The following is a 25,047-nucleotide window of genomic DNA, read 5'->3' on the forward strand; positions in this document are numbered from 1 at the left end:
GAGTGGCACCTGGTGTGGTCTTCTGCTGCTGCCCATCTGCCTCAAAGTTTGATGTGTTGTGCATTCAGAGATGCTGTTCTGGATACCTCGGTTGTAACAAGCTTTATTTAAGTTACTGTTGCCTCTCTATCAGCTTGAACCAGTCTGGCCATTCTCCTCTGACCTCTGGGATCAACATCTCTGTAAACCTTAAAGATGGTTGTGCGTGAAAATCCCAGTATATCAGCAGTTTCTAAAATACTCAAACCAACCCGTCTGGCACCAACAACCATGCCACATTCAAAGTCACCTTGATCACCTTTCTTCCCCATTCTGATCCTCTGTTTGAACGGCATCGTCTTGAATGTCTACATGCTTAAATGCATTGAGTTGCTGCCATGTGATTTGCTGATTAGAAATTTGCGTTAATGAGCAGTTGGATAGCTGTACCTAATAAAGTGGCCAGAGAGTGTGTACTGTATATGAATAGAAATGCGTCATTTAAATATATTTGTTTTGGATGGGGAGGGATTTTATTTTTACTATAAACCAGGGGTAATATTTTTCTACTTTACACGATAAATATGAGGGTAAATGTTGTCTGTCATGTTACCTGACAAACTGGCCGCTGTATTTCAGTATCAGAGTTTTCGAAATATGGGATGCCTCTCCATGTTGTTAACATCATGTTGTAAGTGACTACATTGATCGTGGTCAAAGTAATTGTTGTAGGCAGTTGATGAACTGCAGCTATTTATGGGGTTATAATGTGTTATTTTACTCCATGTAACGAGATCTTTTTGTGCTTTTATAACTGGAAGTTGCTGTTAAACGTGCTAAACTGACACCAGCAGTGTGAAAACCAATGCTGTGGAAACCTGTGATTTTAAAATTTATAACTGATTGCCATTTTTTTTATATTGCCTTGCATTTGAAAACTTTTAGCTTTTTAAAATTATCTGCCAAAGTGCCTTAAGATATAGAGATTTATTGTGCGTGTTCATGTTTGAATCACACCTTCTATGATTTACAGTAATGTTTGTTTCTGATGACTAATTCCTGTTTTGATTTAAATTACATGTTACTGAACTTGCTGTGGTGTTTGCTAAGATGAAAAAATGGAAGGGAAATGATCTTGGTAATGAAATCTGTGCTAATGCTGATATCATTATCGGTGGGACTGTGTGCAGTAAATGATGGGTGAACTATTTTATATAATATATAATATACTGTTTTATAGTTGGTTTCATCTTTTTAAACTTGCATGCTATTATTTACAGGCAGTTGGCTTCACAAATCATATTGGGATGTGGTACTTCATTTGCACTGTGCTACATTCTTGCACTGGGATCTCAATTTGATCGAAATTTCCATTTTTATTACAAATTGTTTGAACTAACCTTGAAATAATTTCAAACTAATGCCAAATAAATGTTATGTATAATATACAATACTGGTGTGATTCATGTGCTCAGTGGTAATACTAAGTCAAACACTTGCACAAATAAATCACACCTAGGTTTCAAATGGTTCGATATCAACCTAACATCCTGACAGAAAGCAGAGGCAGCATTGCTGTTGACGTGTCAAAGTGAAGAGCACATATTTCTCGATTTCCGTTGCTGCTGCTGTGCACAAGCCACAACACAGTGCTGATGTTATCAAGACTTGCAATTGCACATTGCACAATTTATTACACAACTACATATGGTAGGACAGTGGGACACATTGCCTTGTAGTTGCATCTGAAAAGCGTCCTGTTTTAGTTAAATGATTTAGGTTCTATTTTTACACTTGAGTTGCAAATGTTTATTTATTGTATTCACAATATAAGAATTAAACTGAGGTTATTTAAACTTTCAATTGCTTATTTAATTATCCCATACAATGGATATGCTGTATTTAAGACATTTTTAAATCAGTTTCTTCTATACATTTCTTGAATGAATCTCTGCAAATTTGTACAAACCACCACAAAATGGATTACATGCAAAAACCTGTAACTTAATATCTTTAGTTCATATATCATCGGTGTTTGTGTCAATAAACAAATTGGTTCAATCATAGTGACAAGTAGTCCTTGTGTCAACATAAAGAACAAATGTGAAGTCATGTTAGTTTAATCATGTTACAGTGTAGGCCTAATGTCAACTACTGTCAACATTTCTTGATGAAACTCGTTAGGGCTTTAATGACAGTTTGCCTGGCGTAATAACCAAGCAGTTATTAAATTATATGGCAACAAAAATGAATTGGTAAAAAAAGGAGTTAAACATCTCTAATTAAAAAGAAAGTAGAACTGCAAAATAATGAGACTGCAATGACTTAATAGAAGAAGAAAAACAACACGACTAGGATCAAGACATTTTAATAAATTGAATTATGTGGTTAAAAATAAAACAATAGAACATACGATCACCGGCCACTTTATTAGGTACCCCTTACTAGTGCCTGGTTGGACCCCCTTTTTGTCTTCAGAACTGCCTTAATCCTTCGTGGTGTAGATTCAGCAAGGTACTGGAAATATTCCTCAAAGATTTTGATCTATATTGACATGCTGCAGATTTGTCGGCTGCACATCCATGATGTGAATCTCCCGTTCTACCACATCCCAAAGGTGCTCTATTGGATTGAGACCTGGTGACTGTGGAGACCATTTGAGTACAGTGAACTCATTGTCATGTTCAAGAAACCAGTCTGAGATGATTCGCGCTTTATGACATGGCATGATATCCTGCTGAAAGTAGCCATCAGAATATGGGTGCACTGTGGTCATAAAGGGATATGACATGGTCAGCAACAATACTCAGGTAGGCTGTGGCATTGACACGATGCTTAATTGATAATAATGGTTGATACAAGGCAGGATGGATCCATGACGCCAAATTTTTAACCTATCTTCCCTTTCTTCCCTATTGATGGTCGGTTTGAACTGCAGCAGATGTCAGCACCATGTCTACATGCCTAAATGCATTGAGTTGCTGGCCTGTGATTGTCTGATTAGAAATTGGCGTTAAGGAGCAGTTGTACCTAAAAAAGTGGCCGGTGAGCATTACAGTGTAGATCATAATAAAGAGAAACACATGCTGGAAACAAAGATACAACGATAATGTTAAAAAATATGACATTATAACCAATAGGCAATAGAACAATAAGAGGAATGGTTGTAAATAAAATTAGTAATGGACACGGTAAACTTAAGAGGATTTCCCCTCTCCTTCCCATTGCCACTCCACACTCCAGTTCAGTTGATGGCGGTAATGCACCTAAAGTTGGATTTGACACCGTCAAGAAGAAGAAGCGGATGTGAGTTTTTTTTCTGGTTTTAGAGAAAATGGCGGCGGCGTTGAACAGAAATTAGAATAATTAAAACATTTTTGTTTTCTCGTGCCAGAAATAACGGCCTTTATTCACACTCTACAGCAACATGACCAATCGAACTGCGTACTTTTACGATCCAGACGTGGGAAACTTTCACTATGGTAAGATTCTACAGTATCTTATAGCATAGGTTGCTAATGGATGATAACACTTAAGATACTGTTTACTCCTGTATGCGACGATCCCCAGATAAAATAAATGCTATAAAAATGTATAGTAAGAACTGTAGTATTTTAGAAACATAATTTAGTAAAGTTACTGTATATAGTGGCCTATAGTATTTACATCATTTTGTTAATGAATTGGACTTCGTACTGTAACACTGCATCATTTGAGGTTTTTACAACAATAAGCTGCTCTATTATAGTATCATTTACCCTTAGTTGTGGAGAATAGTGTAAGGGATTTTACTATGTGTACTTATTGTATTACAAAAGCTACTATTGAGGTAAAGTAGGTTTTATATTCGCACATTCAGACTTTCTTCTTATTAATATCATTTCAGCAAAGTATTATTAAAAAATTCTAAATATAGAAATAATATTAGCAGCCACTGAATATTAAAGTACAACGGTGTTCACAGTCAATTAAATAGTGCTAACATTGTTTTCAAGTCATACAGGTGATTTCAGACCCTATATTTAAATTAGCGTAGTAAATAATAACAGTTATAGGGAACGTTAAATGAAGGAATGTGTGAATATAAAACCAACTTTACATCAATAAAGCTACCGTTGAATTACCCCAAACTATTAATTCAAATGTTAATGTATTACTTATTATTGAATAAAATGCATTATTATTATTATTGTTATTAAATTAACTACAATTAATTTGCCCAGCTGTTTACATCAACATTGCCTAACCAATGCACACAGACTTCAGCACTACAAACATTTAAATTGAAAATTAGAGTACTCCAGAATAGAAGATTGCAAGATAAACATATTGACCTATATTTAAAATTTCACATTACAATTTCTTTTTTTTGTTGCTTTGGAAATTAACATTAAATTTGACTGTTGCATAAAACTAATAAATAACAAAATGGGTTTCAAATAACAAACAAGTTAAATATACTGATTAATTTTTTTTTAATGATAACGAAAATGAATTGATTATTAAAAAACAAGTTAATAGAATATAAAAAGAAAATGAAAAAACTAAGAACTGAAACCATCTCAAATGTTCTCTAATAATTCTCGTATTGCGGTAATGCACAAATGCTTATAGAGGTAAAGTTGGTTTTATGTTCGCACATTCGTTCATTTAGAAGTCTCTATATTGTTTACCATGTTACTTTGAATATTCGATCGGAATTAGCATGCGAGTATGACTTCGAAACAACATTAACGCTGTCTTATTGACTGTGAACAATGTTGTACTTTGACAGTCATTGGCTGCTTATTTGATTTACCTATTTAGAATTTGCAAAGAATACTTTTCTGAAATTATGTTTTTAAGGAGAATGTCTAAATATCTGAAAATAAAACCAACTTTACCTCCATCAAATGCTTGTTATTTGAGACATTTTTACTGACACTGCTCCTGCAAGATTCTGTCCTGCTTCCACAAATTTTTTTATTAATCTTTCATTTATATCTGTAATTAACGTTTTTCCCCGCTCCTGTTCGCTAAGCCTGCAGGTAAACTCGCAAGTAGCATATAGCCCAATGATTGTTTTGTCAAACACACATAATATTAATGTTTTAACTTAATGTATTTAAATTTATAAATTTATATTATGTCATATTTTTATGAAATCACCGAAACTGGTATTGGTATTATAGAGCTCAATATTGAGCTCATGTACTCGAATATGTGAAAACACACCGATAGCCAGGTGACGTCACTGGCAGAACTTTTTCAGTACACACAGAGGCTCCAGTAGCAGGAATACAATGTCACACAGCATTGTAGAAATATTTTAAACATGTATGACGACACTTAGGGTTTGGTGCGCCTTATTTCAGTGCCATTTAAATGCCTTAACACACATAATCGCTTGTTACTGCATCGTTGGGCTGTCAGAATCATCATGTTGTATATATCTTGCAGTCTCTACTGGACAGTTCTGGAACAACAGGATTTAAACCAGGGTCCTACAAACTGGTTCAAGGCTCTACGGTTGTGTGAACATACTATTGAGCTGCTCAAAGCATTTCACATGGCATGATTCTGAATAGCAGACAGCTTCAGATATTTAGCATGCCAAATATCTCATGGGTGTCGGTGACTCATCTGTGATTGTCTCAGATCATGTCTTTGATAGTTCACACTGTGTGATTGTTACTCACATGAACCAGTACCGATTTGCCTGTGATTTCAGCCATTTGTCGGCAATTGCTCAACCTGTCAGGGCTGAAATCATGCAGTCTGAACTCAGCATTAGAAGGAATATTCTAAATCAGGGGTGTCAAACTGAATTCCTGCAGGGCCACAGCTCTGCACAGTTTAGTTCCAACCCAGCTTCAGCACACCTATTTGTAAATATCAAACAAGCATACCGCACTCAGTTAGTTTTATTAGGTGTGTTTAATTTGGGTTGGAACTAAACTGTGCAGAGCTGCAGCCCTCCAGGAATTGAGTTTGAGACCATTGTTCTAAATGGTTTTTCCACTTGTTCAGGGCTTCTATTCGTTTAGGAGTGCAACTGTGCAATATATCAGTTTCATTTAGGGTGCATTCATATCTGTAGTTCGCTTCATTTGGTCTGAATCAAGGGCAATAAATGATACATTGTAGCATTTTCTGCCGTCTTTGGGTCGTTTTCAGACCACACTGATTGCTTTGGTCTGAACCAGTTGAAAAGAACCAAAATGCAGTCATCTGACAAAATCCACATCACTCATTGGCCAGATGTAGTTGATTGTTATTCCTAAAGTGCTTTTCAATTGGTCAGAATTCATGTGCGGGAAAATGCCAATAGAACTTCCACAAGTAAACAACGGGCAGACACAAAATGTTGCATTTGACTATGGAGGTACGACTGCGCTGGCCGATTGTTTCCCTTGCTACATTCACACCTACCCAAACGAACCGCACCAAGAGGGAAAACAAACTCTTGTGCGATTCAACCAAACTAAATAAGGCAGGTGTGAAAGAACCATTAATCCCCATCAAGCTGGGTTTTTCGCATTAAATAAATGTAATGATTAGAGTCCACTAAAATCAAGAACTAAAAGTACTCTTAGAAATATGTAAACGACAGTTTTAAACTTCCATTATAATGACAAATACAAAAACAAAAAAACAGAGCACTTCAATAGTAAAATTCCAAATGAAATTCAAATTCTTTTTAAAAGGAGAAAGAAAATTCTTTTCACTGTCCTAATTGCTGAAATCATAGGTTAGTATTGTGATGTAAGAATGTCAACATAGTAGGGCTGGACGATTAATCAAAAATAAACTGAAACACAAATTCACAACCAATAACCAGCGGTTATTTCCTTTTTAAAATCCTGTTAATACTTCCCTTTTAAAAACACAGTACATCATGTGGACAAACTGAGTGCTTTGAGTTTCTCTGACATTGCAGTGAGTGCATTGTTTAAAAAAAAAAAAGATAGCGTATTCAAGTCTCTCATATATAAGGTAAATCATAATCTTTGTTGCTGGTGTATTTGGTATTGGCTGCTCAGCGCTGAGCATAAACACTCATTCAGAGCCTGGCTACTCCTGTGGCATATCTGCAGTGCATAAATTTTATGGAAAGAATACGTTCTTTTCATGGGCTTTAAAATGAAATAACTCATTGATGAAACTCTGACACATTTCTAACTGGCATGCAACTCACGGTGATCGTTCTGCGCAGATTTCGCCCATCTCAAACGAGCCTATTTCGTTAGCAAATGGAAATGAGGTTGACGTCAGAACCCAATGTCAGGTCTACGTCCAACCTAAAAACAACAAAATATCAACTTCTAATAATGTTAAAGCTTGACATTGTGTGGACGTTACCACTATGACGTTTATCAGACGTTGGATTTTGTTGCCATACCTGAGGAATAAATGTCAGTATTTGACATTCAATATGACGTGGTTTAAGATGTTGCGTCAGAGTTGGATTTTGGTCACTCTCTAACACAACCTAAAATCAACCAAATATCTATGTCATTTGATGTTGTTATTGGACATCAAAATAATGTTGTCCTGAGATGCTAGCTAGACTTGAATTTTGGTCATCTGACATCACAACCTAAATCTAACCTAATATTAACGTCTTATGATGTTGTGTGCCTGCTGAGCAAATACTAAGTGCACTACAGAATGTTACGTTTACACACATCCACAAATTACATGTAAATGCATCAGCTTTTTACAGTTTAATACTCACTACTCTTGAGTACTTTTGAAAGCGCTACTTTTTACTCATACTTTGAGTAAGATTTATAAAAGATACTTTTACTCTACTTGCACTACTTTTTTAGGCAAGTAATGGTACTTTTACTTGAGTATGATTTTTCAGTACTCTTTCCACCACTGCATAAGCATAGGAGTCTGAGAAAAATGCAAATTTTCTATTGGAATTTCAGACGCCACATGCATCTGAACTCTTCATTACTTTCCCCGCAACTAACCCAACCAACGAAATCTGGTTGACTATTGACTATTGAGCTATTAGATGTCAGCCCTGGAATATACAGATAATAAAAATATTCAGCTCCAACCCGAAGAGGCATATGGTGTATTTATTTCTATCTTTTAAGTTATGTTAATTGGGAAATCTGTTGATGTTACGTTATCTAATTTTGCATGGTTCCACAAAGCAAGTCAGTTCGCTGGATATGTTTGTATTTTGAGTATTGTGTTTAATGCATGTTTAAGCATTGTGTCGTTTCACATTTACTGAGGTCGAACACAGATACAGAGGGACACTGGAGAATTTTAAAGCCATTAAGGTCAGTGGATTCATCAGTGGATCGATCGTATGTTATCTCATAGGCAGACCAGCTGATCTTTGTGGCTTTAAAACACTCCAGTGTTCCTGTATCTGTGTTTGCACTCTGTAAATGGTGAAGTGCAGTGAACCGATGACCTTCACTGTCAATGACAATAATTTCTGTTGAGCACGTGAAAACAATGACAAATCTGTGGTGTTTAAGAACGCACTCAACAGTACTTAAATGTTAGGAGGAAATGGACATTTTAAAAATTTCAGTACCAATCGGTACTGAAATTCCAGTATCATGACAATAATAATACCTACTATGAAGATATCAAAGAACAATTTATTGAATCAATGTAGTATACGCCAGTTTTAAGGATTAAAGTGTGTTAAACCTTGCATCCATGGAACCATCTGGGGTCATCTCAGTCTCCCACCTTTTTGAGATTTCACAACGATTATTGAAGTGCTTCTGACATCCGATTCTTTCAGAAAAGGACAAACACAAGAGTGAAGCATAAAAAAACAAAGGAGAAAATGATTCTTTCAGCAACCTAAAACATGAACAAGCTGTCATGTTTGACTATTATCATCGCCTTTTGGACAATTATAAACTGGGAATGACGGAATTACTTTTTAACAAGAGGTTGCATGTGCTGGCAAAGATTAAAGAGACAGATAAGAGGTTTTTGAACCCAAATAAGGACTAAATGTATGTTGTGTGTAGTTTTTCTGTAATTGATAACTTATCGGAGACTGGAAGGGTCTGTATGTGTTCATATAGGTTGCATTTATTTTATATAATTGCAGAGATTGATCTGCTGTTATAATCAAATCCTGTTCATTGAAAGGTCAGTAATGAACATTTATACACAAGTATTTGTCTATAAAGCCTCTGTTTTATGAGAAGTGCTTCTCATATGATATGTGCATGACCCAAATAGCTTTACTTTGACATTTCCTCAAGCGAGAATGATGTCGTCTGAAACTTTCTGCCGTACACCATGCCCACCAAAAGGGACATCCAGTCATTGAGTGATGCCAATCAGCTGTGATACTTATCACCACAATAAGCGGTCAGGGAACCAGAGCATATTACAGTGTCTGAGTTCATTCTTGAAAGATAACACACCTCTTTAACATTATTTTTAGATCTCTGACTGATGTGGCCGGACATCATTACCCCTGACATGGATTATGATCTTACTGAACTTATGTTCATATTCAATCAGCACTTTTAAATTTGGCATGGTATCAGGTGCTCCGGCTTCCAGCAGACATTTGACTATAGTGGCTGGTGTCTCAGTTTGTTAATTCCGTACTATAGAATGGGGTCGGAAATTAGTATGGAACTTTCATCAGGTGTTTCAGTGGGTGTGTCACTGAGGGGGCTAAACCTCATGCAGTGTTTTCTCCCACTTCTAGTGCCACTAACAGTAACCCGTCCGTCCCGCTGCAAAGAAGCAAAAAACTTAGCTGAAAAATGTACAGGGCATTACAGCTGCATGATTAATCAAAAAAAGATCTCAATTCGACCCACTAGATGATCTTAATCCAGCATTTCTACTATTCTGACATTCATATTCTCATGTTCAGGAGAGAAGCATAAAGGCAGACGCCCAAGTCCTCACGTTGTTTTACATGCGTTGCTCAGCGACATGGACACCTCCAAATGGTGTTGAAAGAGTCACATACTGTATTTATAAGGTGTAATTCTACTATAATACTTTAGTGAACAGAACCTGCATAGGCTGTAAATAACAGGCAATAAAGTTGTAAATAACATTCAGTTTGTGGCTCAGGGTGATCGTTTGGGAGCTGCGCGGGAAGTAAGAACAGCACTTAGCAGTGAAAATGAAACCAAAAACATGCACATCGTTTAAAGGATCATATCGCATTTTAGAGTTATGATTGCGACAAGCATTTAATGTTTTTTTTAATGGCAAACACAAAGAGTTGTGCATGTCTATTCAAAATTTAGCATTTTAACCAACAGTAGACCTACACAAATTATTATTATTGCTGTTTTACCATATGTTTGAGAAATAACAATAATGATAGCCTGCTCATTTTAACCTTTTGTTTACATCTACAGAATCGTGAGAATATCATGATCTTGATTTTAAGTAAACAATCTTGATTCTCATTTTAGCCAGAATCGTGCAGCGCTACAGGCCATGCTGGGCACATCCAAAACCTTATCTAGAGACCCAACTCTCTTACTATCCTCAATTCAAGTTTGAATGTGTGACTCTAATTCGGAGATCTTCTCTGTCGGCCTGACTATTTCTCTACATTTATGACATGTAAACCTCATTGCTGAATATAAAAGGGTACAATCAGGCACCAGTAAGTAAATAAACTGTATGGTGCATGTACAAGAGAACAGATGCGAGTCAGCAAACAAACTTGACAGATTTTAATCACAATGACTAATAATTAAATTTAGAACAAAAATAGAAGTTCAAGCAGAGCAAGGCAAGCTAAGCTAGAGCTACATTCAGCCAGAAGTAAAGTGATCAGACAGCAGCAGTTAGTGAGCAAGACAGCAGCCATCAAGCAAGACCATCCATTTAAACTAATTTTTGAAGTACTATTCATTACGCAAACCTTGCAAACTTAGTCAGATCCAGCTGTGAGATATAAAAAAAAGTGGTCATTTGTATCTCACACGAACAAGTGTTCAAACTTCCCAGAACACTGAGTGATAATGAGAATATTTACACACATTATTTTTACAGGTATGTCCATGAATATTTGGACATTGACACACTTCTAACATTTCTGGCTCTATACACCAACACAATGGAATTGAAATGAAATAAACAATTTCCATGTTCCATGGCCAGGTGTGTGTGTTCACTCATTATCCCAATTACAATGAGCAGGTCCAGAGGTCCAGAGTTTATTTCAAGTGTGCTATTTGCATTTGGAATCTGTTACTGTCAATTCTAAATGAGATCCAAAGAGCTGTCACTATCAGTAAAGCAAGCCTTCATTAGGCTGAAAAAACAAAACAAACCCACCAGAGAGATGGCAAAAACAATAGGAGTGGCCAAAACAACTGTTTGGAACATTCTTAAAAAGAAAGAACGCACCAGTGAGCTCAGCAACACCAAAAGACCTGAAAGACTACAAAAATAATTGTGGTGGACGACCAAAGAATTATTTCCCTGGTGAAGAAAACGCCCTTTACAACAGTTGGACAGATCAAGAACACTCTCCAGGGGGTAGATGTTTGTGTGTCAGAGTCAACAATCAAGACAAGACTACAACAGAGTGAATATAGAGGATTCACCACAAGATGTAAACTATTGGTGAGCCTTAAAAACAGGAAGGCCAGATTAGAGTTTTTAAAAAGCCTTCACAGTGCTGTAATAACTACCTATGGACCGATGAGATCAAGATCAACTTGTACCGGAGTGATTGAAAGAGTATGGAGAAGGAAAGGAACTGCTCATGATCCTAAGCAGTGAAGCATGGTGGTAGTAGTGACATGGTGTGGGCATGTATGGTTGTCAATAGAACTGGTTCTTTTGTATTTATTGATGATGTGACTGCTGACAAAAGCAGCAGGATGAATTCCGAAGTGTTTCAGGCAATATTTTCTGCTCCTATTAAGCCAAATGCTTAATAAATCGTTGGACGACATGTCACAGTGCGGATGGATTATGACTCAAAGCACACTGCAAAAGCAACCAAAGAGTTTTTGAATGAAAAGAAAGTGGAATGTCATGCAGTGGCCAAGTCAACCACCTGATCGGTATCTTATTGAGTTTCCACTTCATTTGCTAAAGACAAAACTAAAAGGAAAATGCCCCAAGAACAAGCAGGAACTGAAGAAAGTTGCTGTAGAGGCCTGGCAGAGCACCACCAGGAATGAAGCACAGTGTCTGGTGATGTCTGTGCGTTCCAGACTTCAGGCTGTAATTGACTGCAAAGGATTTGCAACCAAGTATTAAAAAGTGAAAGTTTGATTTATGATTATTATTCTGTCCAATTACTTTTGGACCCTTAACAAGTGGGAGGCACATGCAAACTGTTGTAATTCCTATACCGTTCACCTTATTTGGATGTAAATACCCTCATATTAAAGCTGACAGTCTGCAGTTAAAGTACATCTTGTTAGTTTCATTTCAAATCTGTTGTGTTGGTTTATGGAGCCAAAATGTTAGAATTGTTTCGATGTCCAAATATTTATGGACCTAACTGTATATTTACAACCAAATCATGCTCAGGTAGACCAACTATAATTTCAGCCTCAACTGCCAGGAAAATGGTTCAGCATGCAAAGAAGTATGCCAAGTATGCTTATGTCATTGATGATGATTGTAAAAGCGCTCTCGCTCTCTACAATGGAGATTGCTTTAGATATGTTGTTTTGTGTTATTTTGATTGATTTGAGATGCAGTGACAAACAGTCAAGTCTTTTGCTGAACAGATTCAGCAATTTTAATGCTCATAAATGAAAGTCACTGTTCTACACGCATAAGAAGGTTTGTTGAAGGTACGAGCTGACATGCAGCGAGGAGTTTGCATGTTTGATAAACTATTACAGCTCGCGTTCATTGATAAGTACGAATGTTTTAATGAATCCATATGAAATAGTCCTTTAAAAGTGCATCTTCAGTTTCGTGCTCAGGCTTTGCACTCATACTACAAGTGTACTGCGCCAAAGCCCAACCAATCCGTCCTCTGGCACACCTCTTCCAACCAGGCCAGGGCCAGCCAACTAAACTGCCTTTGCACAATTCTAAGCACTCACTTGTCAAACCAACCGGGAAATGGAGTCAAACGCTTTAACATATCTGCCATCTAGTGGCCATCTAGTTTAAAGAGTAACAACACGATCAATTGTTTTCATCACAGTAAAGAAGCTTTTTTTTGTCTAAAATCATGAGACTTTGGCAGTTTGATGTGTACTCACACAGAACATGAGGTGAACTACAAAACTGGCTTTTGTTTTTCATTCTTTCTTATTTGTTTTTCTGTTGGTGTTTTTTTTTTTTTATATATATACTCCAGGTGCTGGGCATCCAATGAAACCTCATAGACTATCACTCACACATAGTCTTGTACTTCATTATGGACTATACAAGAAGATGATGGTAGGAAAAATCTGCTGAAAAATCTGTTTGTTTGTTTTTTTGTTCAATCTCATTTCATTTTTTAAATCATTCACGTCCTTATGAGCAAAGCATTTCCTTTTAGGTTTTCAAACCATACAAAGCGTCCCAGCATGACATGTGCAGGTTCCACTCTGAAGATTACATAGACTTTCTGCAGAAGGTCAGTCCAAACAACATGCAGGGCTTCACAAAGAGTCTCAACACTTTCAATGTAGGAGATGACTGGTAAGTTTCCTTCCAGTTTTACAAATGCTTTTAAAGTAAATATTTAAGGTAACATTTTAACACCATGATTTATGTCAGTCTTTTTAAACATTGATAAAAAGTTTTTGGTTAAAAAAAGTAAGTAGCAACTCTGTTTTGTTCTTAGTCCTGTCTTTCCAGGTCTGTTTGAGTTTTGTTCAAGATACACTGGTGCCTCATTACAAGGAGCAACTCAGTTAAACCATAAGGTTTGTAGAATGTAGAATTGTTGTCCTTACACATTAATTGTAAACATTTTTCTTTAAATCTGACCAAAATTAAATAAACAGCATTTGCATAATTAAGGTGGGGAAAATAATTGCAGATGTAATAACATGGCCTTTTTTACACAATTGTTTTCTGTGGGCCAGATTCACTCTCATTTTGATTCTGTTTTGTATCTCTTTTGTATCTGTATCTATATTACAGAATAAAGAAAAGGTGCCATATTAAGCTGCTTTTTTAGGAACCATGCTTACCGAGCCACTGTGCTTCTCTGACATCCTGTAATCTACTTGTTTTTCACTGTTAAATTAAAGGTGCAGGAGGTGATCTCCTAAAATGCTATCCTGCTGTCCAAAGCCATGCCCTCTGAAATCATGAACGCATACCTTAAAAATGACAGTAGACAACCCGCTAGGTCATGTCATTTGCCAGTTAAAAAACTTGATAATACTTTATAATACTATAATTCCCAATGAAAAACTATCTAGCACGTTTTCAGATGTGTAGCAAGCAAAACTTGTCATAATGTTCAAAATTTCAAACCCACCCAACTCGCAAGGATTGCAGTAGTTACACTTATTACTGTGCCATACTTGCATGCTATTTCAGACGGAATATTCAAAGTAGCATGGTAAACAATATAGGGAGCACGTCACAGGTTGTCATTGTTCAAAAATGAACCAATGTGAATAGAACACTTAACATCCCCTCAGCAAAGCAGGCTAGGAAGAATATTGCTATTTACTTGTATTTTGTTGTTAATCTAAATAAAATTTACATTATCGATGCTGTAAAACTTACTAAATTAAAAATAGGCACATCAATCTTTTGCAGCGAGGTTTCAGTGGCTGAACAACACTTCTGTGCATATAACCCATTCATAAAAAATCTGCATAAGCTTTGCGTAACTAAAATAGTTTTAAAACATAACCTTAGCCATCTAAAAAATACTTCAGCCATGGTATTAACTTTCCTCCAGCATGCAAAAGTAACCCCAATATTGATTCAGGATTTTAAGAAGTTTTGATTCAGCATTTGTTTTTACTGCTGTAAATCTCTCGTGTGCACATGAATGCGGCACGCGTGCAGTCGCAAACGGCGGATCTGTTTGCGTGAACGGGTGTGCAAATGTACAAATCTACATTTGTTGAAAGACAGTTTGGACTACTTATTAGAATTATGGTAATTATCATCTCAACAAATGTTAATTGGATGAACTTTTATTTGTCTTATGCCTTACCCAGAATATAAAAATACATATAAATACATTTAGATCATTTACTTTAAGCATTACTGTTGGAATGTGAAGTCTTTCAACCAGCCCAACAAAAAAATGTTTCTGAAGACAATCGCCCACTGCACCTTTAAGCTTTTTCTGGGACTCGCTCAGTAAGGATTATATTTTTTGTCCTCGGCTGATCACATGCCTGATTGATTTCATATTCACATCCTGGTTTACATCATATGGTTTACTTTTTTTTACTTACAAATCCAACATGCAGAACTAAAAAAAGACAAAAAATATTTAGTAACTTAGTATTACAAATCTTGAACTGTTTTTGAATTCTGGCATTGTTTTAATAAATATTAATTCAGCTGTTTATTGCATAGATTTGTGACATTGCTATAAACTGGGCTGGAGGTTTACATCATGCCAAAAAGTTTGAGGTAAGCTTTTTTTAATAGAACAAAAGTTTAAGAAAAAATACAATTATATAATTATCATAAAGTTTTAGTAGTAGTGTATTATTTACCTTGTAAAGCTTTAGCAAGCACATGGTGTGCATTTGAAAGTCCTTGTCACTTTTTATATCTCAATTTTTTTTCCAGGCATCTGGATTTTGCTACGTGAATGACATTGTCATCAGTATTCTTGAACTCCTGAAGTAAGTGAGAGATTGAAACAGGATATCACATCAAATAGGTGTAGATTTTACTAATGTTTTGCTTTTCGGAGTTAGGGGTGCAGCAATACTACACCAGCACCATGTTTTTAATTGATTTGGTTCTCATAATTGGAGCCACAGTACAGTTTGGTTCGGTTCTGTTTGCTTTGAAAGCAGGACTCATGGTGTGGCACCAGCAATGTTAAAGAACACTAGATTCACTATTGGCTTAACTTTATACACTGAACTTAGATTTTTATTTTTGTGCAGTAGAGTGATCTGGGTAAACTAATAGACATGTATTTTTTTTATTAATAAAAGTAAATTAATAACTACATAAATAACTGCTGTTAAGAAATCATTTACAGGTAAAGTCTCCCCAACTTTTGCTTTTCAACTTTTTCAGCAAACAGTAATTGTCTTTTTTCATGTAAATACTGACCAGGATGGGCATTTCTGTTTGACAGCAGGAAATGTGAACTTGCTTCATTTCTTACGTGATATGAGGAGCTTTCTGTGCAGTAACCAAACAGAAGCCACTGCAGATCCATTTTAGTTCGAAATCTGCTGGGTTGGTTTTCAGGCTTGAAAATGATGCCATGGTTGTAAACAATCACTCAGAATCTTCTGGATCATTCTGTTTCCTTCATCAAGCTATTTATATGACCATTACAGCACATTTTGTTTATTTTGAGACTTAATTCTCTCTGTCATTTAACAATGACTGGTGGAAGTGATGAGTGGTAGGTAGGGCTGGGAGGTGTGGGGAGATATACCGTATGCTATGGAACTATAACGGTGTGTACTGTACTGGGTGTATTGTGGTTTTCAGTTTTGGTTTGAATATCATTACATACCTGTGCTGGGTCAAAAACTTGTTTGTAATTGAACTTTTTTATAATACTAAATCATATTCATTGTCGTTGTTTCAATTTAAAATAGTAGGGGCCTAAGGCATGCAAGTTACACTCTCCCTCTTGCAATCATCGTGAACTGTGATATACTGCTTAAAATTCTACTCTAGATATTACGCGCATGTACTTGTATACAAGAATACTTGCATAGATATACATGCAAAGCAAAGTCCACTCAAATAATAGGTTGACAGGATATTTCTATGTTATATGTATAAAGAATCTGATGGGTATTTTGAGATGAAACTTTGCAGGCACATTCTGGAGAGACACCAATGACTTATAAAAGAGGTAATGGAGGAGCCCTTTAATATTAATACAGTGGTGGCTTATAGAACATTTGATTGATCTGAAAACATTGACCTTTTTTGCCTCCAAAACCTGATTATATTTCAATAAAACCTGTAGATGGATGTAAGCACAACATCAGAGTGAGCTGTATGGTTTTTATCAGCTTTTAACTGTGGCAGTGGCACTTTTAGCTTATGATGGCTTTATTCTGTGGCCTATAGAGAAAAATTATGACTAACTTGAATTTTTTTTTTCAAATCAGCATCATTTAAGTAAAGTCTTAAATTTGTTAATGTGCTAGTGCTTAGAATTAAGATAAAGTGGTTAAAAGTGCAGTTGTGTTGATTTCATACAAATTTATCTTTAATTAAATGCATTATTTTTATTTAGCTTTTGCGTGAAATAAAAACTCTCCTGGGCTATATAATGATTATGACAAAGCATTTTTGGTTTAAGTTTTCACCTAAGTAAATCCAGAATTTTTGGATTTAGCCCAAAATTTTCATTTTGGTGAAATAAATAAAGCACTTTATCTGTGCATGTAGCTTGTGTAATCTCGAAACCATTCCAAATAAATCCACAGCTTTTTTTACACTTGCTGTTTGTCTCTGATAGGTATCATCCACGTGTGCTCTACATTGACATTGATATTCATCATGGGGATGGTGTACAGGAAGCATTTTATCTCACAGACAGGGTCATGACTGTGTCCTTCCACAAATATGGGAACTACTTTTTCCCAGGAACTGGTATGTTCTTATTGCCCGATAAAAATGATTGACAGTGTCTATCTGTTACTAGTACATACAAATCTAGTGTTTTCATTAAATAGCTTAAACATTGTTACATGGATATAGACTAAACAGTGTTGTCTTTACAACTTTACTGAGTGGCGTTAAACAGTTTGAATAATATATTAATTTCTTTTGTTTTATTTTAAGGTGATATGTATGAGGTGGGGGCTGAGAGCGGCCGCTACTACTGCCTGAATGTCCCACTACGAGATGGCATTGATGACCAGAGTAAGTTGACTTGTGGCCAGATAATCAAATTTGAATCTATGTAAAGTTTATAAACACATTTTAAATGTATAATCCATTGGTGTTAAACTAATTAAGTCCTTCGGGCTTGTTTGAAACCTGGAAGTAAGTGTGTTGGAGCAGGGTTGGAACTAAACTGTGCAGGGTTGACACCTCTGGCATAGTCAGCTTTTAACTGTGGCAGTGGCGCTTTTAGCTTATGATGGCTTTATTTTATGGCCTATAGAGAAAAATTATGAAATACTTGATATTTAATTTTTTTTCTGTGCTCCACATTTCACGCCTTTATTTATTAAATAAGGAAAAGATTCACGTGGCTTCTCCTACCGCAGTAAATTCCGTTTATACTGTTAATATTTGGTGCCAGTTAATCAGGAAGTGACGATTTTGTTCTCTTTGACTTATAAGATGGAAATGTTGTTTTGTTTGCACATCTTTTATGCGATATTCCAGTTTTGCGCATAAACTTAATTCACATTTCTGGATGGAAACATAGCTAATGATAATTGCTTAGCAATGACTAATGTACAACATCCTAAAAAGTGAAAAATCATTTAAAGCAGAAGCTATATCCTTGCTGATAACCAAGGGGGGAAACAAGCTTTGAAATTGTCAAGTATTGCTTTTACCATTCTTAGTTACCTAATCTCAACCTGGGGTGCGTTTCCGAAAACCAAACTTGTGCACGTGCAACTACACCTCAGGAGCTGTAGTTTGAAACATAGTTTCTGGCTGTGTTCTATTCCCAGTTATCCCCCTATGCCCTATTTGTTTAGAACATTTTAACATTTAAACTTGGAATGATTAAAAAAAAACCATCTGTCTTAGGTGTAATTTGCTTTCAAAGTATTTTTACAGTTCAGTTTTAGCGATCTTAATTTTTACAATTTCGCTCCCTTCGCAGTGCACTTTCAAAACATTGATGTCATTTTGAACACAGCCGAGCGGAATTTGTTACGTATCCAAAGCTAGTATATTTTTTTACAGTCATTGCTCCAAAGCTTGTGAAAACAAAAAAGCATAGCACAAGTTAATGTTTTTATTTTATAAAAGATTATCTATTAAGAAATGTAGCCTACTGTATATGACATAGGCCTGTTGGTTAGAACATTTCTGCAGTGGTTTGCATGTGTCAAATTGTAAAAATAGGCTTTTCGAAAAATAAAAATAAATAAACGGAGATAAAGTGCCACAGAAAGAAGCCAGTGAAGGCTATTCCAAAAAATAAATAAATAAATAAAAAATCCCACTGAACCTTTTAAAGTAGTTTTTCACTTTGTGACATACTGTGACTTTATTGCATAGCATTGAAGCTGCCAGGTTATTTATTACTAGGAATCTTCCTCTGTATGAAAGCTGTCCGATAATCCATTTCCATTTTTGGTTTTTACCAATAACACACTCAACCGTCTTCTCCAAATTCTTGTCAGTTAAAAAATGCATTTCAAGAAGGTTTAAAGCATGCATTTTTCTATGTTTTGTTAACTGAGGAGGGATTGCCAGTCTGATATCAGTAAATAATAAGATTTTTCCCAATGTATACATGCAAAGTATCTTTCTGAAAAATACTCAAAACATTAAACTATATTCTCAACATCATTTGAATTCATGCTTATCAGAGTTACACCATTTGTATTTGCTATTAGTTTTTATTTGTGGGGAATTTTGTGCCAACCAGGAACTCCAATACCACAGTCTTTTTTTTTCAACAGACTTAAAAAAGGTTAATTTGGAACAGCATAGTGTAAACCTGACAGCAGACATCCATGTCTTAATCCCCTTGACACTGAAAAAGGTCTTGTTGATATACAATTCACTCTTATAATGTAAATATCACTAAACACCAGACTAATATAGGACACAAAGGTATGTCCTAATCCAGAACAGTGAATTGAATAAACTAAACTGGCCGTAGTGCATGTGTGTGAATGAGTGTGTATGGATGTTTCCCAGTACTGGGTTGCAGCTGGAAGGGCACCCGCTGTGTTAAACATATGCTGGAGTTGGCGGTTCATTCTGCTGAATAGTTGGCGGACCCCTGATGAATAAATGGACTAAGTCGTAAGAAAATGAATAAATGAATGAATGATCACTGTGAATACATTGTCTGTTGATTAAGACGTTTTAAAAATATTTTCGGAGATCAGCACACAATAAGGAAAGTATGTAAAGTTATATTAATATGTTTCCCAAAGTAAAATCTTCTCAAATTCTTCCTGGCAAAGTCTCAAAACTGTAAAAAAAAAAAAAAAAAAAAGCTAACATCAATTTGATATGAAAAAAAAAACTTAAAGACTAACACCTAAAATTTACATCCTTAAATGGTTCATGTTTTACCTAGAAGGGAGAGGAACACTCGTCTACTGAAATAATCCAGAAGAAACGCCGTCTGCGCCGAGCACGCAGTATTCTTAGGGACACCTCTCACCCTGCTCACAGACTGTTTTCTCTCCTGCCTTCCAGCAGGCGCTTCAGGCTCCCCCAGACAAAAACCATCAGACTGAGGAACAGCTTTTTCCCCAGAGCTGTCTCCCTTTTAAACTCTGCCCCTCACTGACTCTTTTGCCCCCACGATACACCACACTCCTCTAACTTATACTCCTCACAATCACTGCACTGTTTAACATTTGCACATTTAAAATTTGCACATACATTGCACTACATTGTACTGATTCACTTATTTGAACTGTACATACCCACTGCAGATAGACATTTCTAATTATGTACACACCCACTGTACATATACATTTGTAATTGTTTATCAAGCTGCACAATTCTGATTACTAATAGCAACTTGTACATAGATTCATTTATTGTAAATCTCTGTTCATAGCCAATACAACCTGTATATAATGTTCATAGTACATCCATCTGTAAATATCACCATAGTTTTTCTATAACTGCACTTTATAACTTATACCTGTATCCTGCAATGCTGGTTAGACCTAAACTGCATTTCGTTGCCTTGTACTTGTACATGTGTAATGACAATAAAGTTGAATCTAATCTAATCTAATGTGCCTGTCAATCTGATACATGCTTTTCGCCGTGGGTCACTTAGAAGTGACCCTGAATAAAAATCAAAGATTTGATGCTTCGATAGGAGAAGCCTGATTTGACTGCCATTCTTTTAGTTTAATAATTTTTTTAAAGGAAACAAGGATAAAACCATTTTGGCTATATGGGGCTTCCTCAATGTCTGATTTCACATCCAGGGTTAGGGTTAGGTTAGGGTTTCACATCACATCCTTTAAGTTAGTAAATAGCCTCTTGTTGTGTAATTAATGCTGTAAAGATAAATGTGAACTTAAAATTTTGTAAGTCCAACCACCTGTGTAAGATTTAAGTTTCACTTTCCACCAGAGTAATAATGAATAATAATGAAATTACACAAGGAGAAAGAACTGATTTCTACTTAAACAACTAAAAGTTTTTAATACTTTATATAAAAGGCATTTGTTGGTGATGGCAGCTTAAAGACTCCTCTCATTTGGAGAATGATATCCCATGCATTGCTCATGCATTCTTTTTTCTCACAACAGAGTGTAAAAACCTTGATGGTTTTGTGGGTCTCATCTATCAAATCTGATCTTTAATTTGTATTTTATATTGGATTTAAGTCAGCTGACTGGCCAGGCCATTCTACAGCTTGAGTTTTTTTTCCCTCTGAAAGCATTTGAGAGTTTCCTTGGCTGTGGTCTGGATCATTGTCTTGCTAAAATGTCCACTCTGGTTTCATCTTCACCATCTTGGTAATGTAGATGTTGGACTAAAGCAGCTAATATTCATTTACAATGACAAAGGGCAGAGGGTTGATGAATAACTTCTGAGAGATTTCAGCTGCTGTCTGGGCTTTCACTGCCTTTCTATACCTCCTTTTTAATGTGCTCAATAGTTTTCCCTGCAACATGTCATTTTATTACACATAACTTAATTTGTAAACTAATTAGATTTGTTTTCTTTGCATATATGGATTTTTTTGGTTGTTACCAACATCTGGGGAAAATTTCAAGTCAATGTTCAATTCTTATTTTCCCTATTGTATCACTCAACAACTCCTCACACTTAAAATGGGTAAGTAATAAAATTCTCGCAAGACTGTTCCTTCTTTTACTTATACAGAAGTTCTATTTTCATTGTTATATTGATCAACAAATATAGCTTGACACAACAAACTTGACAGGTCTTCCTGATCCATCTAATGAATGACCGGCTCAATTCAGTGGATAACAAAAATATTGTTGGATTTGGATTAATTTAGGACGAGCATACAATGTTAGGACTTCTCAGTTAGATATATTTCTCTCTTTAGGTCCACTTCTTATATCTGAAAGATGATGACAAATATCCAGTAGTGCTGGACCAGCGCCAAACTAACTTTTGGTCTCAAATTTGAGACCAACATGTCTGAAAAGAGAAATCGAGAACAAAACTGCCTAATTTTGTTGAGCTTGATATGAGGCCAGTGAACATTGTTGGAAGGTTTTTAAAGAATTCATGCACACACTTGAGACCGGGTGCATGTTTGGCTAAGAAGTCTGCTGCACCAGTTCAGCATTATCTGCATTAAAATAACATTCTGGCTATAGGTTACTTTTGTAATTGTTATAGTTTGTTTTTTTGTTTTCAATTTATTGATTACTTATTGTTATCTTTTGAACTATTTTTGATTTACATTTTGAGTATGTACCCTGCACTTTAGGCATTTTTCACACATTTGTTCTGCACCTTATGACTTGATTCTGACTTGTATTGTTTATTTTTATTTGTTTATTTTTATTTATTAAAAAGATGGATATATTTTCTGTTCAAAATAGAATCCTTTAATTTGTTTGATTTATGGTTTTCTGCACATTGTTGCTCTACAAATAGGATTTATTTATTTATTCATTCATTTATTAATTGTTTCGATTGGCTTTACAGTGTATAAGCATTTTCTTTTCTTTCTTCCATAACCTCAGGTTACAGACAACTGTTTCAGCCAGTTATCAAGCAGGTGGTAGACTTCTATCAGCCAACCTGTATTGTTCTTCAGGTGAGAACACCTTCTCTCAGAGTTGTTACATGTTGTTGCTTTTATTGCTCATCTGTTTTCTTTTGTTGTCAGTGTGGAGCAGATTCTTTGGGATGTGATCGATTAGGATGCTTCAATCTCAGCATACGAGGACATGGGTGGGAAAACTAATATCTTTTAATTTATTTGTAATTTTTTTTGAATTACTACTTTAAATACTTTGCATGTAAAACTGATAATTAAAATCTTGTTTTAAACTTTTTTTTTTTGTTTTCAGAGAATGTGTGGAGTTTGTGAAGGGCTTCAAAATCCCGCTGCTTGTTCTGGGTGGAGGAGGGTACACAGTGAGGAATGTTGCTAGATGTTGGTATGTTTGTTTCTTTTTTTTTTTTTTTTTTTTTTCAATATATGTGGATAATCTAATTGGAGATTAAATTTAACTGAGAAATCATTCACAAAATTTATTATGTAAATGCTAACAGTGTCCAGTAGACATATCAAGAATCTTCAGAAAGAATTTTTCGATTAAACATACATTTATGACACTTTTTTTAATACAATTACACTCACCGGCTACTTTATTGGGTACACCTATTCAACTGCTCGTTAATGCAAATTTTTTATCTGCCAATCACAGGGCAGCAACTCAATGCATTTAGGTATGTAGACATGGTCAAGACGATCTTCTGCAGTTCAAACTGATCATCAGAATTAGGAAGATAGGTGACATGGTTGTTGGTGCCAGATGGGCTGGTCTGAGTATTTCAGAAAATGCTGATCAGTGATCTGTTCTGTTCTGCCAAAAGAATGACTCAAAATGCCTCTGGCCGCTGTGCAGGATTTCTATCTGTCATTCCCAAGAGGAGTTGATGCCACAAAAGGAGGCCCTACACCATACTAACTAATTATTGTGGTATAAAACCAGGCATTTCAGTTTCATTGTACAAACACCTGTCCATAACCTTCACTAATGGACTTTTGGAAGGACCTTGGTGAATTGACTCAGATGGTCGCTGTTAGTTTGGAAAGCACCCCTACACTGCCTCTAAAGCCCTTTTAATCATTCCATTTTCACTTGTGTTTTTTTCAGGACATTTGAAACATCCTTGCTTGTTGAGGAGTCAATTAGTGATGAACTTCCATATAGTGGTAAGCCAATAACTGTCACATGAAGAAAAGACATCAATAAATATTTGTTTTTGCATTTACATATTATCTAGTGCTGAGGTCCTTATTCGTGGCCATGAGATGGTTGCTTCTGGGACCCAGTTTGGATCTGTTCTGATCTTTTGCTAATTCTAAGAGCTAATATTGCTCATAACACATTGGGTGCGGCAGGTGAATTCGAATAGAGCTACAAACAAAAGTTAAAAGTGTTAATAACTTTGAAAAAGATAAATAAATAAGTTGTGGTTTCTTAATAAGAGGCTTTATAACAGCTAGCTTTAAAGGGAAGGTGGAACGTGGCCTAGAGATAAAGAAGAGTTAATAACATTTAAAAGGTTCTCTCAATTGAGTTGATAAATATATTAGGCAGGTGATGGTGGGGGGCCCATGTCAATATTTTTTCAAATCCCTGTTTGTAATCAAAATATTAAAGCTTAAAACAGATGGAAAATAAATTAGTTTAGCTGCCATTACAGCCTATAGTTTTTTTTTTTCCACGTGCACAGGTCACGTGAATAAAAACTATAAATAGGCAACCATAGAAAACATTGTATCACTAAATCATGAGTCACTGACCTGTTAGAAAACTTTATAGTACTTCATAATAGTTAAATTCTAAACTTAAAAACATTTAAAAAATAGTATTATATCTAGTACAACCGGTGGCACAATGGTTAGCACTGTCACCTCACAGCAAGAAGGTTGCTGGTTTAAGTCCTGACTGGGCCAGTTGGCATTTCTGGGTGGAGTTTGCATTTTCTCCCCGTGTTTATGTGGGTTTCTTATAAATGCTCCAGTTTTCCCCACAGTCCAAAGACATGCACTATAGGAGAATTGGGTAAAAAAAATGGCTGTAGTGTATGAGAGTGTGTGTGAATGTGAGAGTGTAT

The 25,047-nt window shown here is 35.7% G+C and overlaps 1 protein-coding gene across 1 annotated transcript in view; it reads left to right on the forward strand.

The window, feature by feature from the left end:
* The first annotated feature begins 3,276 nt into the window (after nucleotides 1–3,276).
* The window catches only part of hdac3 (histone deacetylase 3), a 28,385-nt gene continuing 6,614 nt past the window's right edge, over nucleotides 3,277–25,047 (forward strand). Inside the window, exons 1-12 of the mRNA XM_056472348.1 lie at nucleotides 3,277–3,461; nucleotides 13,274–13,356; nucleotides 13,460–13,602; nucleotides 13,748–13,829; nucleotides 15,457–15,513; nucleotides 15,676–15,731; nucleotides 17,552–17,685; nucleotides 17,878–17,958; nucleotides 22,938–23,011; nucleotides 23,084–23,148; nucleotides 23,268–23,357; nucleotides 24,081–24,139. Coding sequence (XP_056328323.1) covers nucleotides 3,407–3,461; nucleotides 13,274–13,356; nucleotides 13,460–13,602; nucleotides 13,748–13,829; nucleotides 15,457–15,513; nucleotides 15,676–15,731; nucleotides 17,552–17,685; nucleotides 17,878–17,958; nucleotides 22,938–23,011; nucleotides 23,084–23,148; nucleotides 23,268–23,357; nucleotides 24,081–24,139 — 979 coding nt within the window. The 5' untranslated portion in view covers nucleotides 3,277–3,406. The remainder of the gene's footprint in view (nucleotides 3,462–13,273; nucleotides 13,357–13,459; nucleotides 13,603–13,747; nucleotides 13,830–15,456; nucleotides 15,514–15,675; nucleotides 15,732–17,551; nucleotides 17,686–17,877; nucleotides 17,959–22,937; nucleotides 23,012–23,083; nucleotides 23,149–23,267; nucleotides 23,358–24,080; nucleotides 24,140–25,047) is intronic.

This window comes from Danio aesculapii, chromosome 14 (assembly GCF_903798145.1).
Source record: "Danio aesculapii chromosome 14, fDanAes4.1, whole genome shotgun sequence".
In the NCBI taxonomy this organism is placed as follows: domain Eukaryota; kingdom Metazoa; phylum Chordata; class Actinopteri; order Cypriniformes; family Danionidae; genus Danio; species Danio aesculapii.